This window comes from Marmota flaviventris, chromosome 4 (genome assembly GCF_047511675.1).
Source record: "Marmota flaviventris isolate mMarFla1 chromosome 4, mMarFla1.hap1, whole genome shotgun sequence".
NCBI classification, from domain to species: Eukaryota; Metazoa; Chordata; class Mammalia; order Rodentia; family Sciuridae; genus Marmota; species Marmota flaviventris.
The window spans coordinates 164,924,978-164,937,415 of record NC_092501.1 but is presented as its reverse complement, the minus strand read 5'-3'; the positions used below and the strand labels follow the sequence as shown (position 1 = coordinate 164,937,415).

Below are 12,438 nucleotides of genomic sequence, written 5' to 3'. Positions count from 1 at the left end.
GTCTGGGAGCTTTCCTCCTGGAGTGGAGGGAGCAGACCTCTACCTCAGGGGTGGCCTGGGGGAGAGTCGGTGGGGGACATTTTGCTTTCCGTTGTTTGTGGTGATTATTTCCTTGGAGCTGGAGGGTTCTGGTCAGCTTGCCATTGTGGGACACCTGGTGTCGAGGTGACCTGCACGTCAGCGGCCTCAGCTCAGTGACATCTGCCCTGTGGGCCTGCGCGAGTACTTGGGAAGTTCTGCTCAGAAGCACAGTGTGCACTGTCTTTGTGACTGACCCCTATGGCCTATGGCCAGCAGAAGCAGCCTTGCCCACCTGTCCCGGCACCGAGGGACGGTGTGCTGGAAGTGTGACGGGCTGCCTCGGCCAGGCCTATGAGCTTCTCACAGAGGGGAGGTGGGTCAGGAGAGGCTCAGAGGGCATCGGACGTTTACCTGCTGCCACGTTTGAATTTCATGCTTGAAGCCTATAGGGAATGGTCACGTTTTAACGGATTCTACCAGAAGTGTCCTTATCAAAAAGGTCTATTTTTACAGTTGGACTGCGGAGTAGAGGGAGGGTAGACTGTGGGAGGGAAGAGAGTGGGCCCAGCTTTGCCAAGTGAGCATGAGGGTCTCACTTGAACACCAGCAGCAGGCTGCGGCATGGAGCCTTGTCCTATCTCCACAGAATCATGGACACACACGCTATGCTCTGTAACTGACCCAGAGGGGTAAGCTGGACAGGGAGGCCCCAGTGGCCCAGCAGTCTCCATGGCTGGGTCATTTTATCCAGTGACCTACACTGCTTGGTTCAGGGCTGTGTGTGTGCAGACACATGCATGTGTGTGCATGTGCTGGTGAGTCGTTGCACGTGAACATGTGTGCATGGCACGTGTACGGGCACACACGAGCAGTGCCTGAGTGGTGACATAGGCATGAGCAGGCTGTGCGAGGTGCTGTGTGTGCACTCCAGCCACCTCAGGGGCACCATGGCCGGGAGCTGGAGTCTTCCTAGTCGGTATCAACATCTGTAGGAGCTGGTCACTCTCGCTGAAATCAACACCCACTTGCCATGTGTCCCACACTTGAGGCTTTGCTAGGACACTGAGAAGCCCAACCCCAAACCGCGTAACCACACCATGTTCCTGAGCTCTGGGAGCTCCCTGCGGGCAGGACCAGGCTCCACTCTGCCTGAAAGTCCTGGGAAGGGTGTCCAGCAGGGCAGCTGCAGAGCCAGAGGATGGACACTGCTTCTGCACCTCCAGCCAGGTGACAATGCTGCCCACACATAAGTGGTTGACCCACACAGGCGGTCTGGACTGGGAACACCGGGTGGTGGATTTCCACCATCTCCAGCGTGGGGTCTGCTGAGGTGAAGACTTGCTACTCAGACGCTCTCTGTGATTAAAGCTGGAGGCATGAGGCTCTCAGGGCCAGATTTACACAGACTGGATTCTCGAGGCCATCTGATGCCTGTTCATGCCCCAGACAGTGCCGCCTTTCTACACTGCTCCCCTGTGAACCTCATGAAGACATTCTAAGTCTGTATCCATTTTCACACCCACCACCCAATCAAACTGCATTGCAGATTATTCCTATCCCCTCCGTATCTAGTGCCTAAGCCCCCCTAGGCCTGCCCGTCCTTTGTACCACTGGGCGAGTCTGCTGGAAAAACCAGTGAGCCCTGCAGGGTGAGCCCCATGCAACTGAGGGTCCGCAGCTGTGAAAGGTCTGCAGGGCGACAGCACGTATCAGGGCTACGGCAGGCTTGTGACTGACATGAACATGCTGCAGGCATGCATGCTGGGACGAAGTGGAGAAGACAAAGCAAGACCAGGCGCACACAGTGTGGGTGCTTCTCACCAAAGCCCCCAGGAAGGATTTCAGATTCAGCTTGGCAGCCACAGTGCAGCTGGCACAGGGTCCCTCCACTGTAACATGCCCCTGTCACATGACTCACCTCTGAATCCAGGGGGGCCTCTCTCTCCTGGCAGACCTTTCAACCCCGGGTGTCCAGGTAGTCCAGCATCTCCCCGGGGCCCAGGCTGGGCCCCTAGAACTTCTCCTGGAAGTCCCCTCTCCCCAGGGGGTCCAGCTGGTCCAGGCAGGCCAACAGGGCCTGGGAGTCCATCTGGGCCAGGGAGGCCCACAGCACCTTTGGATCCCCGAGGTCCCATGAACCCTAGAAGGAAACGGGGGTCCGTTAGTCACAGGCCAGCATCGTCACATTCTGGTGCAGTGTGGAAAGAGGTTGGACAGCCAGGCTGGGCAAGTGGCTGGGCGGTGTCCCCGGGGTCCGGGCCTTGCCCTGCTGCCTGTCCTGGTGCCTGCACTTCTCCCAACATCTGTCCACTAAATCTCTTCTGCTTTCCTCCACCATCGGGTCCCAGACCTACGATTCAACCAGGGGGGACAAGGCTGTGACCAGCTGTTCCCTGGACGTGCCACTTCATGGCTCATGGGCTCCCATACATCCAGGTTGCATGCAGGCCAGGAGTGCAGTGGTTGACGGACACTCCCAGGGGATGGGAACACCCGGAGCCATTCTCCTTCCCTTCCCTCTGGTCTGCCCCAGCCCCCTGTCCACTTCAGGGCTCCCAGTCCTGGATGGGACAGTCTTCCTACCCATAATGTCAGCTGCCCTGATTGTCCACATGCAAGCACTTTCCCAAACTTAAGGGGCTGACTTACCTGGGGGTCCTGGGAACCCTTCCCGGCCTGGGTCTCCAGGAAAGCCCTTGAGCCCTGGTGTTCCATCAGCTCCTAAGAAGCCTGGGATCCCTCTGAGGCCTTTGGTGCCTAAACATTCAGATAAACCATGTCAGATCCACAAGGGTAATTGGGGTGTGACTGCTTGGCACCTGGCCTAATGAGGTCATTCTGCATCTGGGAAATATTGAGGTGTGGGTACGTCAGACCCACCCTGCACCTCGGGGATTACCCAAGGACTCTCCCTGGGTGCCTACCCAGGCCACCGGGCCACAGCCGAGGCCGGGTTCCTCCCTGTGGCAGGAGTTTCTGCTCAGCCAGGGGTTTGCTGAGTGTCCATCACCACACATTTCTCACTGCATGCATAAGAGCTGGCTTCCCAGGGAAGTGCCCACGGCTGGCGGTGGTCTCAGCAAGGTGGCACCTGCCATGTCCCGGGAGGGAGCACGCAGGGGCAGAGGGGACCAAGAGGGGGAGAGAAAGCGGAGGATGGGAGACTGGCGTGTTCTCTGGCTTCCTGCGTAGGTTACCTGGGGGTCCTGGGGGTCCTGGCCGGCCAGGCAGTCCTTTGGGGCCTCTGACACAACCTGGGGAGACAGGAGGGAGGAACTGAGGCATTGTCAATGCCAGGTCTCGGGGTCTTGGGGACTGGCAGGGTCAACGGTGGCCAGACGATCGGGCTACCATTTTGTAAGCAATTCAGTGATTTAATTAATCTTGGTTCTGATGTAAGTAGAAGTTCAATCTCATTGTGTAATAATACCAGAATATTCACATAGGGTGCAAATTAAGTCAGACTGGTCAAATAGAAACTGTGCTGCGCTGCCAGAGGCGTCCTTCTTATGGGCAGCAGCCTCAGCCCAGGCCAGGTCATCGTGGCCCTGGCCGGTCAATGCAGACGCCTCTCTCGCCTGAAAATGTCTCCCAGCAGGTGGAGAAGCTTGTGACTTTAAAAGGGATCCTTGGGCTTCTCCTTTGTGACTCTGAACAGCTTCAGAATGAACCCAGCAAGTGGCTGCTCTGAGCAATAAAGCCCGGCCAAGGCTGCGGTGCTGTGGCTGGCGCTGCCCGGAGAGGTGACGTTTCAGGGGGCGTTTTGTCAGGCGCCCTTTGCTGAGAAAGCCGTCTTGCAAGCATAGTCGTTGTTGGGACCTCTTTGGTCCATTTCCCTGAGAGTGCGGACCAGGGCCCCATGTGTCCTGTCTGAATGGCCAGCGTCTGCCCAGGACATTAGCCCCCTCTGCCTCGGTCTCTGGGTGGCATCGTGTTCTTGGCCACCTTGGAACAGCGGGTCCTTTCCTATGAGAGGCTCCGTACACGTCTCATCCTCATCATTGATGTCATGGTCATCGTTGGCAAACCGCTCTGCCAGTGCTGGGGAAACCAAGGGGGTTCTTTCACCCCAGACCGTGGCTTAACATCCGGAATATTCTGGGAGGTACAGCCAGTGGCTTCTTCACCAGGCACAGGGCTACAGCCACACTGCTCTTGGTGTCTGTGGAATGTCACAGTCTCTGATCTTTGCGCCACTGTTATCAGCTTGGACACATCTCGGATCTTGGCACAGCCCAGAATCACTATACACTGAAGCCCTGGGGCTCTGGGAACACCCCCAGATCACGAATGCATTACTGTCCACGGCTCCCTGGCCTCTACTCCTACTGAGTCATGATCTAGCTGATGCCTCGAAGCCTTGGCCCCTCCCCAGTCTCCCTGCATCCGCTTGGGGCTCGCTCTCTGCTTGACCAAGGCACCCTGTGAGACAGCTCGGGTTACGACCAGTAGTGACCTCCTGCAGGGCTCCATCCTCTGAGCTCTCTTCACCTGCTTCCACGTCCCCGAGTGCAGAGTGCTCCAAGCTCCGTGTTCCTGGCTCGCCGGCAGGGCTTTCTGTCCTTCCGCTGTTGGTCTGTGTGTCTGGCCCAGATCCCTCCTGAGTTGGTGGTGGAAGCCATCCCCCACCTGGCGCACACCTTCTCCCTTCTCTGCGACTGCAGTGGCAGGTCCCAGCTTCTGGGTGAGGAGCCGCTCTGTGGCCTTGATGCCCCCCCCCGCCCCCGCCCCGCTGCAGAATGGAGCACAGAGGCTAGCTCAGGATCCTGATGGAGAAGCCTGGAGCTTCAGGAGGGCCTGGGCCCCTGCCTACGACTCTCAGGCTTGGAATGGCCCTTTAGGTGACCGGCCTGTTCTGAGACCTGTGCAGGTGCCATCCCTGCTGTGCAGGTACCGGCAGCTGACCCGGGCTGTCCAGCCCCTGACTTCAGGGTCAGACCTTCACCTTCACCTTGAGAATGGCTCCTCTAGCTGCAGTCCTCATCCTCCCCGTCCTGGGGATTCTCACTGGCCTGGTGCTCCACGTGTGTCTTTGTGTTTTCCTTCTCTCTCCCTAGCTTCTGCTCAGTGTCCAAGTCTACCTGCAGTGACTCCCTGTCCCCAGATGTTGGCTGGGGCCATCCCTCGAGCTGCCTGCTTGCCAGCCTTGTTCTCTCTAGCACCTGTCCATTGCTAGGCAGGATTCTTCCCTGACGCGTGGGCCTCGCTCTTCACTCTGGACAACAAGCCAGCCATCCACCGATGTCCTTCATGGCCACGCAGTGAGGTGGACAGGTGCAGATCTCAAGTGTGAGCACCTCTGTGGTGTTCCTTCACACGGAGTGGATGTGGTGCACTTGCCACTGGTGGGTACACCGTGGGGACAGCCTTGAGGTGCTCGCCTGTCCTGAGCTGAAGCAGACGGGCCCCAGCTTTGCACACACCACTGTTCCCGCCCACCCACGCTGCTGGAGCTCAGCGAGCCCTCCTCAGCCAGTCACGTGTCTGACCAGCCCAAAGTCTTATAGCCATCTAGAGCCACCTGCTCCCCGTTACTGTACCTGGCTGTAAGGTCTCTTGTCTGTCACCTCCAATGGGCCTTTTGACATCTATGTCACAATCTGCAAGACACAAGGAGAGCGTCAGGCAATCTTGGAGTCACTGAAAGGCGCTGACTTACCACGGGGGTGTGCGTGCGTGAATGTGTGCGTGCCCTGCTGGGGAGTTAGAGTGTGGGCCCCAGAATCAGAAGGCCAACTTCTGAACTTGAGTGCCCAAGAGGGGAAGCTCCACATTTTGACTGCTGAGAAGAGCAGGGGGTGGGTGGGGCAGACCCCCCCCCCCCCCCCCCCCCCCCCCCCCCGTGGTAACGATCCATCAGCCAAGAATAGACGTGGCTGCGTGACGCCCTTGCCTGGCTCCTGGGGGGGTGCAGGTTGGTGCAGAGGGAGTGGGAGCACTCAATGGCATCTGATACTCGGAAAGCAAACAAAGGGCTCCCCCTTACCTGGCTGTCCTGGGGTTCCGGAGGGGCCAGGAGGACCGGGGAAGCCTGGCGGTCCAGGTAGCCCAGCGTCTCCAGGGAATCCACGCTCGCCCTTAGGGCCTGGCAAGCCCAGTCCTGGGGGGCCCATTTCTCCTGGAACACCCTTGGTTCCAGGTATGCCTGGGTGACCTGCGTCCCCTGGGGGACCTTGGATGCCATCCCCCTGTGAGAAAACAAATACAGCATCATAGACAGCCGCCACTGCCCGGGTTCCTGTCCCATGTCCCTGGAGTTCTGTGCCATGGATACAGAGCAGAAAGGCCACAGAGATGAACAGGACCTGCTGTCATGGCCCCACCAAGTCACAAGGATCAGGGTCAGGCTTCATGACACTTGGGAGCAACAGGACAGAGGCAGCTGCTGAGTCACACCTATGTCCCACACTCATTTCCTACTCCTAGCTGCTGTATCTTGCACCGAACGGACGTCACCAGAAAGTCCTGTGTGAGCACAGGGGGGCCGGGGGAGACACGTGGGTCAGGGACAGGTTACTGGCATTGTTATGATTGGCATTTGTGCCATCTACGGTACACAGGGACAGCGCGTCATTAAAGGAGAGGAAGCTAAATTAGATGAGAGAAAGCTAGAAATGAGGGGAGACTACAGGATCGGAAAAGACGGCTAAGTCACAGGATGGGACACTCCCCACGGGGTGTCCTAAGGCGACAACACAGGGTGGGTGGGGCACTGGGGTGGGGCAGTGAGCTCGGGGCGATTTGGAGGAGCTGCTGGGGGAATAGTCCCAGCTTCCCCACAGAGCCAGGGGGTGGAAGAGGGGCCTTTTGATGACAGTGAGGCCCAGGAGATAAGAAATCTCACTGCTGTTCTCGAAATCACTTTCTCTGCCAGGTATAAGGCCTGCAGGTGCATGGAAGGGCCCTGGCAGCCCCTCCTCAAAGCACACCAGTGCTGATGTGGGGGGCCTTGATGTCAGGGCTCCTGCGGAGATCATGGGGCAGGCGCCCACCTGCCATGGCAGATGAGGCTCAGGCACCAGTGACTCCCACCAGCAGGTGCTCCTGTCCTTAGCTCAGTGGTCCAGGGAGCAGGGAAGCCCATGAGCACTGACAGAGGCCACCCGCCCCAGGGAACCAGCAGCTGGGGTCTGAGTGCTTCTCTCAGAGGCCTGCTCCGGGAACACAGCAGGGAAGGCTGTCCCTGTCACGGGTCCTTGGTGCCTTGGAGCTGGCTGGACCCTCACAGTCAGGGTCGTGTCCCCTGCAGAACACAGTTCCACAAGCCACTGACCCAGGCCACTGTCACTGAGACAAATCCACACGCACACCACAGGGCGCCGGTTCCCCTCACCCAACCCCAGCTCTGCCTCCCATCTCACTCCTGCCGTCTTCCAGACAGGACTCGCTGCGACACGGTCACAGAGTCACCCATGCCACCTGGCCCAGGACGACCGCCCCAAGCATAACAGGTACAGCAGACCCTGGCCATGCTGAGGTCAGGTAGGCCCGGGCTGCAGACCAGGCAGAGGGGCTGCCCACAGTCAGGTTGCAAAGCCAGGAGGGAGGAGGCATATGCATTCCCCGCACCGCGAAGGGGACCGTGCTTAGGAGCAGGTCACGCAGAGGATCCAGGGACGACAAGGGCTTAGTGGGAGGACTGCTCTCCCTACCCCAGGGACCTCTGTCACAGGGACCAACGCACACAGGCAAGTCGAGAAGGCAGCTGTCTACCAGACGGGGAAGGATGGAGGCGCCTCCAGTCTTCCCTCCTAGCCTCAGAAGGAGCCTGCACACCTGGCTCCCAGCCACCAGCCCGAGCTGGGGAGTCACCTCTGCTGAATGAGCCGCCCCGTCAGAGGAGCTTTGTTAGGCAGCCCCAGGACACCAAAACCAAGAGCTTAAGGAGGCTTGCTGGCCACAGGGAAAACGGAATCTAGGAAAGAACAAGAGGCAGGAAATGACAGTGCAGAATCACAGGAGGAGAGAACCAGGTCTGTTACGGGGGGGCAGGCAGGGGTGACGGCCATGCCCCACCTCCCTGACTGCCCAGGAAAGGAGACAGGGTCTCTAGGGATCAAACATCTCCTCTTTCAGTGTTTGTCGCAAACCCCCAATTGTCTATTTCACTATTTATTCTCCAAAAATAGGACTCTACCGCTCACTCTAGAAAATTCTATTTCTTTTCTCCTTCTATATTATGCCTCGAGGAATATTTATTTACTCTGTGACTTTAAATGTTCACTCTGGATCTGGCTGCTAACTTATCCTGCTGTTTCCTAACAGAAACGATTTGTGTTCATTAAAACAGATGGTGCCAGCCTTCGCACTGGGTCAGGTCAGTGCCAACACCAACACCATTTGCTTCTCAGCCGTCTGGAGGACACAAGCATCAGGACGAGCCGCCAGCCTGCCCTGCCACTTCGGCTACTCACAGGAGGGCCTGGGAGGCCCGGGAATCCATCGAGTCCGTCGCGCCCAGGGACACCGTCGTCGCCTTTCATTCCATGCACACCTGGGACACCGGGTTGTCCTCTCTCACCTGGGAAGGAATTCACAAGTGAATCTCCTGATGCATCCACTGGAGAGCCAAGTGGCCCAAGCTGCCCGGCCACAGGAACTGACCTTTAGTGGTTATTGTTCTGGAATCCCCTTTAATTCCCTTGGGCCCAGGAACACCAGCGACGCCAGAGACTCCCTGTGGAGACAAAGGGACAAGCGTTTCTCCCTTTAGGCTGCTTGGGACACCTACGGAGAGAATGCTGAGTAGCCCACACAACCCACGGGCAGTCGCCTGTCCCCAAGCCCAGTGCTGCTCAGAGAAGCCCTGAAGTGACAGAAATGGTCTGTTGGGCTATCTGGCAAGTGACCACCTGCCACAGTGCCCATCAAGCCCTGTCACTAAAAATGGACAGTAGGACTGAGGAATTGAATTTAGATATTTTTAAAAATTTTAATTAAAATGTAATGGAAGTGCCCCAGGTAGTTGGACAGTGGAAACCTAGACTCGCTACTCAGGGTGCCATCCCCAGACCAGTGTGCTCAGCATCTCTGGTGAGAGATACTGATGCTTAGCTCCACCTCCCTGAGGCAGCCAGAGGATGATCTGCTTCTTAAATAGGATTCCTGGACCCAGTGCCTTTGAGAAGCATTGACCTAAAACAGGAGGCTGCCGAACTCTTACCTACAGGTTTGGATCCCGGCAGGTTATGAACTTCTAAGTACAATGCTTAGAAACTCGGATCATTTACCATTGTGAGCAATCAATGTATTTAATTCATGGTTTCTTTTGCAAAATGAAGTTTGGGTTGAGGGAAAAATAGGGCTTAGAGAGAAGTTGGTTACAGGGACACTCGAGTTCAGGTCGTAAGATCTCAGGCGGCTTTTTCAATGGGCAGAAGTGAGTGGGGATTGTATTTTAATGTGTGTTATGTTAGTTTTAGGGCATATCTTAGTTGATGCTATTTCCAGGAATTTAGGACCTCTGAACTGAGTGGAGAGTGGCCACACAGCTGCTAGAGCAGAATGAGTGTTGGTTTAAAGAAATAGTCAGTTACAAGAGACTGTGGGCTCCTTTCTCCTGGCAAAGTCCACAGATACTAGATTTATTGATGACTTGGCTCTCTGCAGAAGAGGGCAACATTCTTCCAGCATCCAGGACAGTGTCTCACACAGACTTGCTCAGTAAATACGTTGTGTCAATGGACAGGAGGAAGAATGTATTTACTGGCCGACTCCTAAGCCTCAAGGCCTCTGCCAGACTCTGTCAGTACAAGTGTCAAAAACAAACCATAATTACAAGAACTCATCTCAGCCATCCCACTGCAGGGGGCTGCTGAACATGAGCATATGACCAAACGCAAGACAACGGGCACAACAGGAACACGCTCTTTGTGCTCGGCACGGCCTTTCCCAGGCCTGTCCACACTGCAGCACGAATCAGTGGTGGTCCTGATTTATAGCGGATCCGATTCCTTTGTATGGAGAGCCCAAGTTGGGTTCACCTGTTCACCGGAGGATGGACAGGTTGTTGTCTCTATGTTTTGACTCGTATGAGTAATGTCCCTGTGCACATTGGTGCACACATATTTTCATGGACGTGGGTGTTGGATTCTTTTGGGTTTCTCCTGGGAGTGAATTTCTGGCCTTGGTGGTGACCCCTGTCTAACTTTTTGAGGTGTGAGACCTTCTTCCACAGTGGCTGTACCAGGTCACACTCCCAGTGGTAAAAGCTTTTGAGGTTCACCTTGGACGTGTGGCTTTTTGGAAGGTGTGTCCGTGCGCTGGGGACCGAGTGTTGGTCTACAGTGTGTTAGATGAACTGGGCACGCCTCAGGTTCTCTTAGCTCCTGGTCACCAGGCTGGTCACCAGGATGCCCAGTTTCCTCACCTTGAACCCTGGGAACCCAGGGATGCCGTGCTGTCCGGGGTCTCCTTGGTCCCCTTTCTTCCCTGGTTCCCCATTGATACCCGAGAAACCTTTGGGTCCTGGCAGTCCTGGAAGACCCCTGATGAACTGGTCACTTTCTGCACATTTACAGTCCCCAGCGTCACCTGCAGTGGTGGAGGGAGGGCACGTGTGTTAAATATTCAGCTTGAAAGTGCAGAGAGAAAAAGGTGGGTGGGGAGGGCTGGCCAAGAGGAGGCCACACAGGCTGGACACTGCCCAGTGCTTTGCAAACATTATCTGTCCTGGCGGTGATTATCAGACCCACTTCTTGGATAACAAGTGTGGGGCCAATTTTAAGTCACTCAAGGGTTCAGTCTTCAGGTTCTGAATTCTGCTTTGTTGTTTACTGGAAATACTTAAAAACCAGGGCCCTTTACAGAGGAACAGACAGAGCTGAGGGGACTAACAAGGATGTCGAGGAATCTGGAATCCAGAGCCCACAGCCATGAGATGGCCATCACAGTGGCTCCAGAGGTCCAGGTGGAGGCCAGCCTCTCCTGGAGGCCAAGGTCATGGGTGAGCAGAGAAGAAATACCCGACCCTTCTTCTGCCTTGTCCTGATGAGACGCAGAGGCCAGGTGGCAGTGAGCACTGTGCCAGCCATGGGGTTGGCTCCCTGGGCATAGATGATGTACAGAGGGGCAGGCTGTAGCATCGGTAGTGGGAGTGCCCGCCTGATTGAGGCCACCTGACTCCTGCAGTCTGCCCTCAGGCTCCCACTGTCCCATGTGCATCTGAAGGTCAGGGTAGACATAAGGGCCAGGACATGCTGCCCATACCCAGGGACAGGAGCTAAACAGGCACCTCCATGGTCCCAGACAACCTCACAGTGGAGCTGTCCCCAGGTCTGTCCTTCACTGGAACAGGGCAGAGTCCCCAAGGTGCATCAGGGAAGGTAAAGGGGCAAAGGCCTCCCCAGGGTGGGAGCGAGGCCCAGGCAGGTCCCCACACGCTGAGTCTCAGTGGGTGGAACAGGACACCTGGTGGGGAGGGCTCTGCCAGGACTGGCTCGGCCCGGCACTGCTGTTGCCTTGGCACTGAACCTGTGACCAGGCATCTGAATTCAGCAGGGAACAGCTGCTCGACTTTTCCTGAGTGCTGGGACTTCACTGAGGGCCAGGCAGAGGGAGGACAGGTAGGAGGGCCAGACTGGTGCTCCTGCCTGGGAAGCAGCAGAGTTCCTCCCCCTGCTGTTAACGCCCAGAGTGGGGAGAGGCGGCTTGGGAGAGGTGCAGATCTTTACAGGCCGAGTATCCCTTATCTAAAATGTCTGTAATCAGAATCATTGCAGGTTTTGAAACATTTGCATATACAGTATGAAGTACCTGCCTAAAGGTGCTTCAGGTAAACCTCACACCCACAGACTGAGGTCAGCGCTATCCGTTTTTAGATACCTGGACTGACTGTGACCGTCACGTGAGGCGAAGTGAGTTTTCTTTTCTTTTTAAAAATGTACCTATGCGCAGGGCTGAGAATCGAACCCAGTGCCCCCCACATGCTAGGTAAGTGCTTCACCACTGAGTTGGAACCCCAGCTCCAGAGTGGGATTTTCTACATGTGTTGTTATGTCCACACTCCCAAGGTTTGGGATTTGGGGCCACTCTGGATTTTGGATTGGGGATACTCATCCTGTGTCCTAAACCCAGGGGGAGGGAATAGCCCTCTGCAGAGTGGGGTGGGCCCAGAAGGCTGGGTGGTCGCCTTGGTCCCTCCCCTGCCCTTCCTGGCATTTCTCACCTTTCCACCCTTTCTGCCCTCGAGCTCCTGGGAAACCGGAAGGTCCGGGGTAGCCCACACGTCCTTCTGCTCCTTTAAGGCCAAACAGGTAACCTAAGGAGAAGACACGCAGAGTCAGGCACAAAAATACTGAGAGATACTGAGTCCAAGAAAGTGTTTGGTTTTACAGCCATGTCACTTGGGTTCCAAGATTTCCACCCCTTCTAGTCCATGTGAAGGCCCCTCTAAGCACCCCGCAGACAGGATGATCT

At 56.4% G+C, this 12,438-nt stretch overlaps 1 protein-coding gene across 1 annotated transcript in view; it reads right to left on the bottom strand.

Annotated features, from left to right (window-relative positions):
- Col4a2 (collagen type IV alpha 2 chain) overlaps window positions 1-12,438 on the bottom strand; it is a 151,457-nt gene that overhangs the window by 21,262 nt on the left and 117,757 nt on the right. The window contains exons 21-29 of the mRNA XM_027938844.3: window positions 12,188-12,280; window positions 10,391-10,554; window positions 8,626-8,698; window positions 8,436-8,542; window positions 6,008-6,209; window positions 5,562-5,621; window positions 3,219-3,275; window positions 2,671-2,778; window positions 1,940-2,161 (exon numbers count right to left, since the gene is read on the bottom strand). Coding sequence (XP_027794645.2) covers window positions 1,940-2,161; window positions 2,671-2,778; window positions 3,219-3,275; window positions 5,562-5,621; window positions 6,008-6,209; window positions 8,436-8,542; window positions 8,626-8,698; window positions 10,391-10,554; window positions 12,188-12,280 — 1,086 coding nt within the window. The remainder of the gene's footprint in view (window positions 1-1,939; window positions 2,162-2,670; window positions 2,779-3,218; window positions 3,276-5,561; window positions 5,622-6,007; window positions 6,210-8,435; window positions 8,543-8,625; window positions 8,699-10,390; window positions 10,555-12,187; window positions 12,281-12,438) is intronic.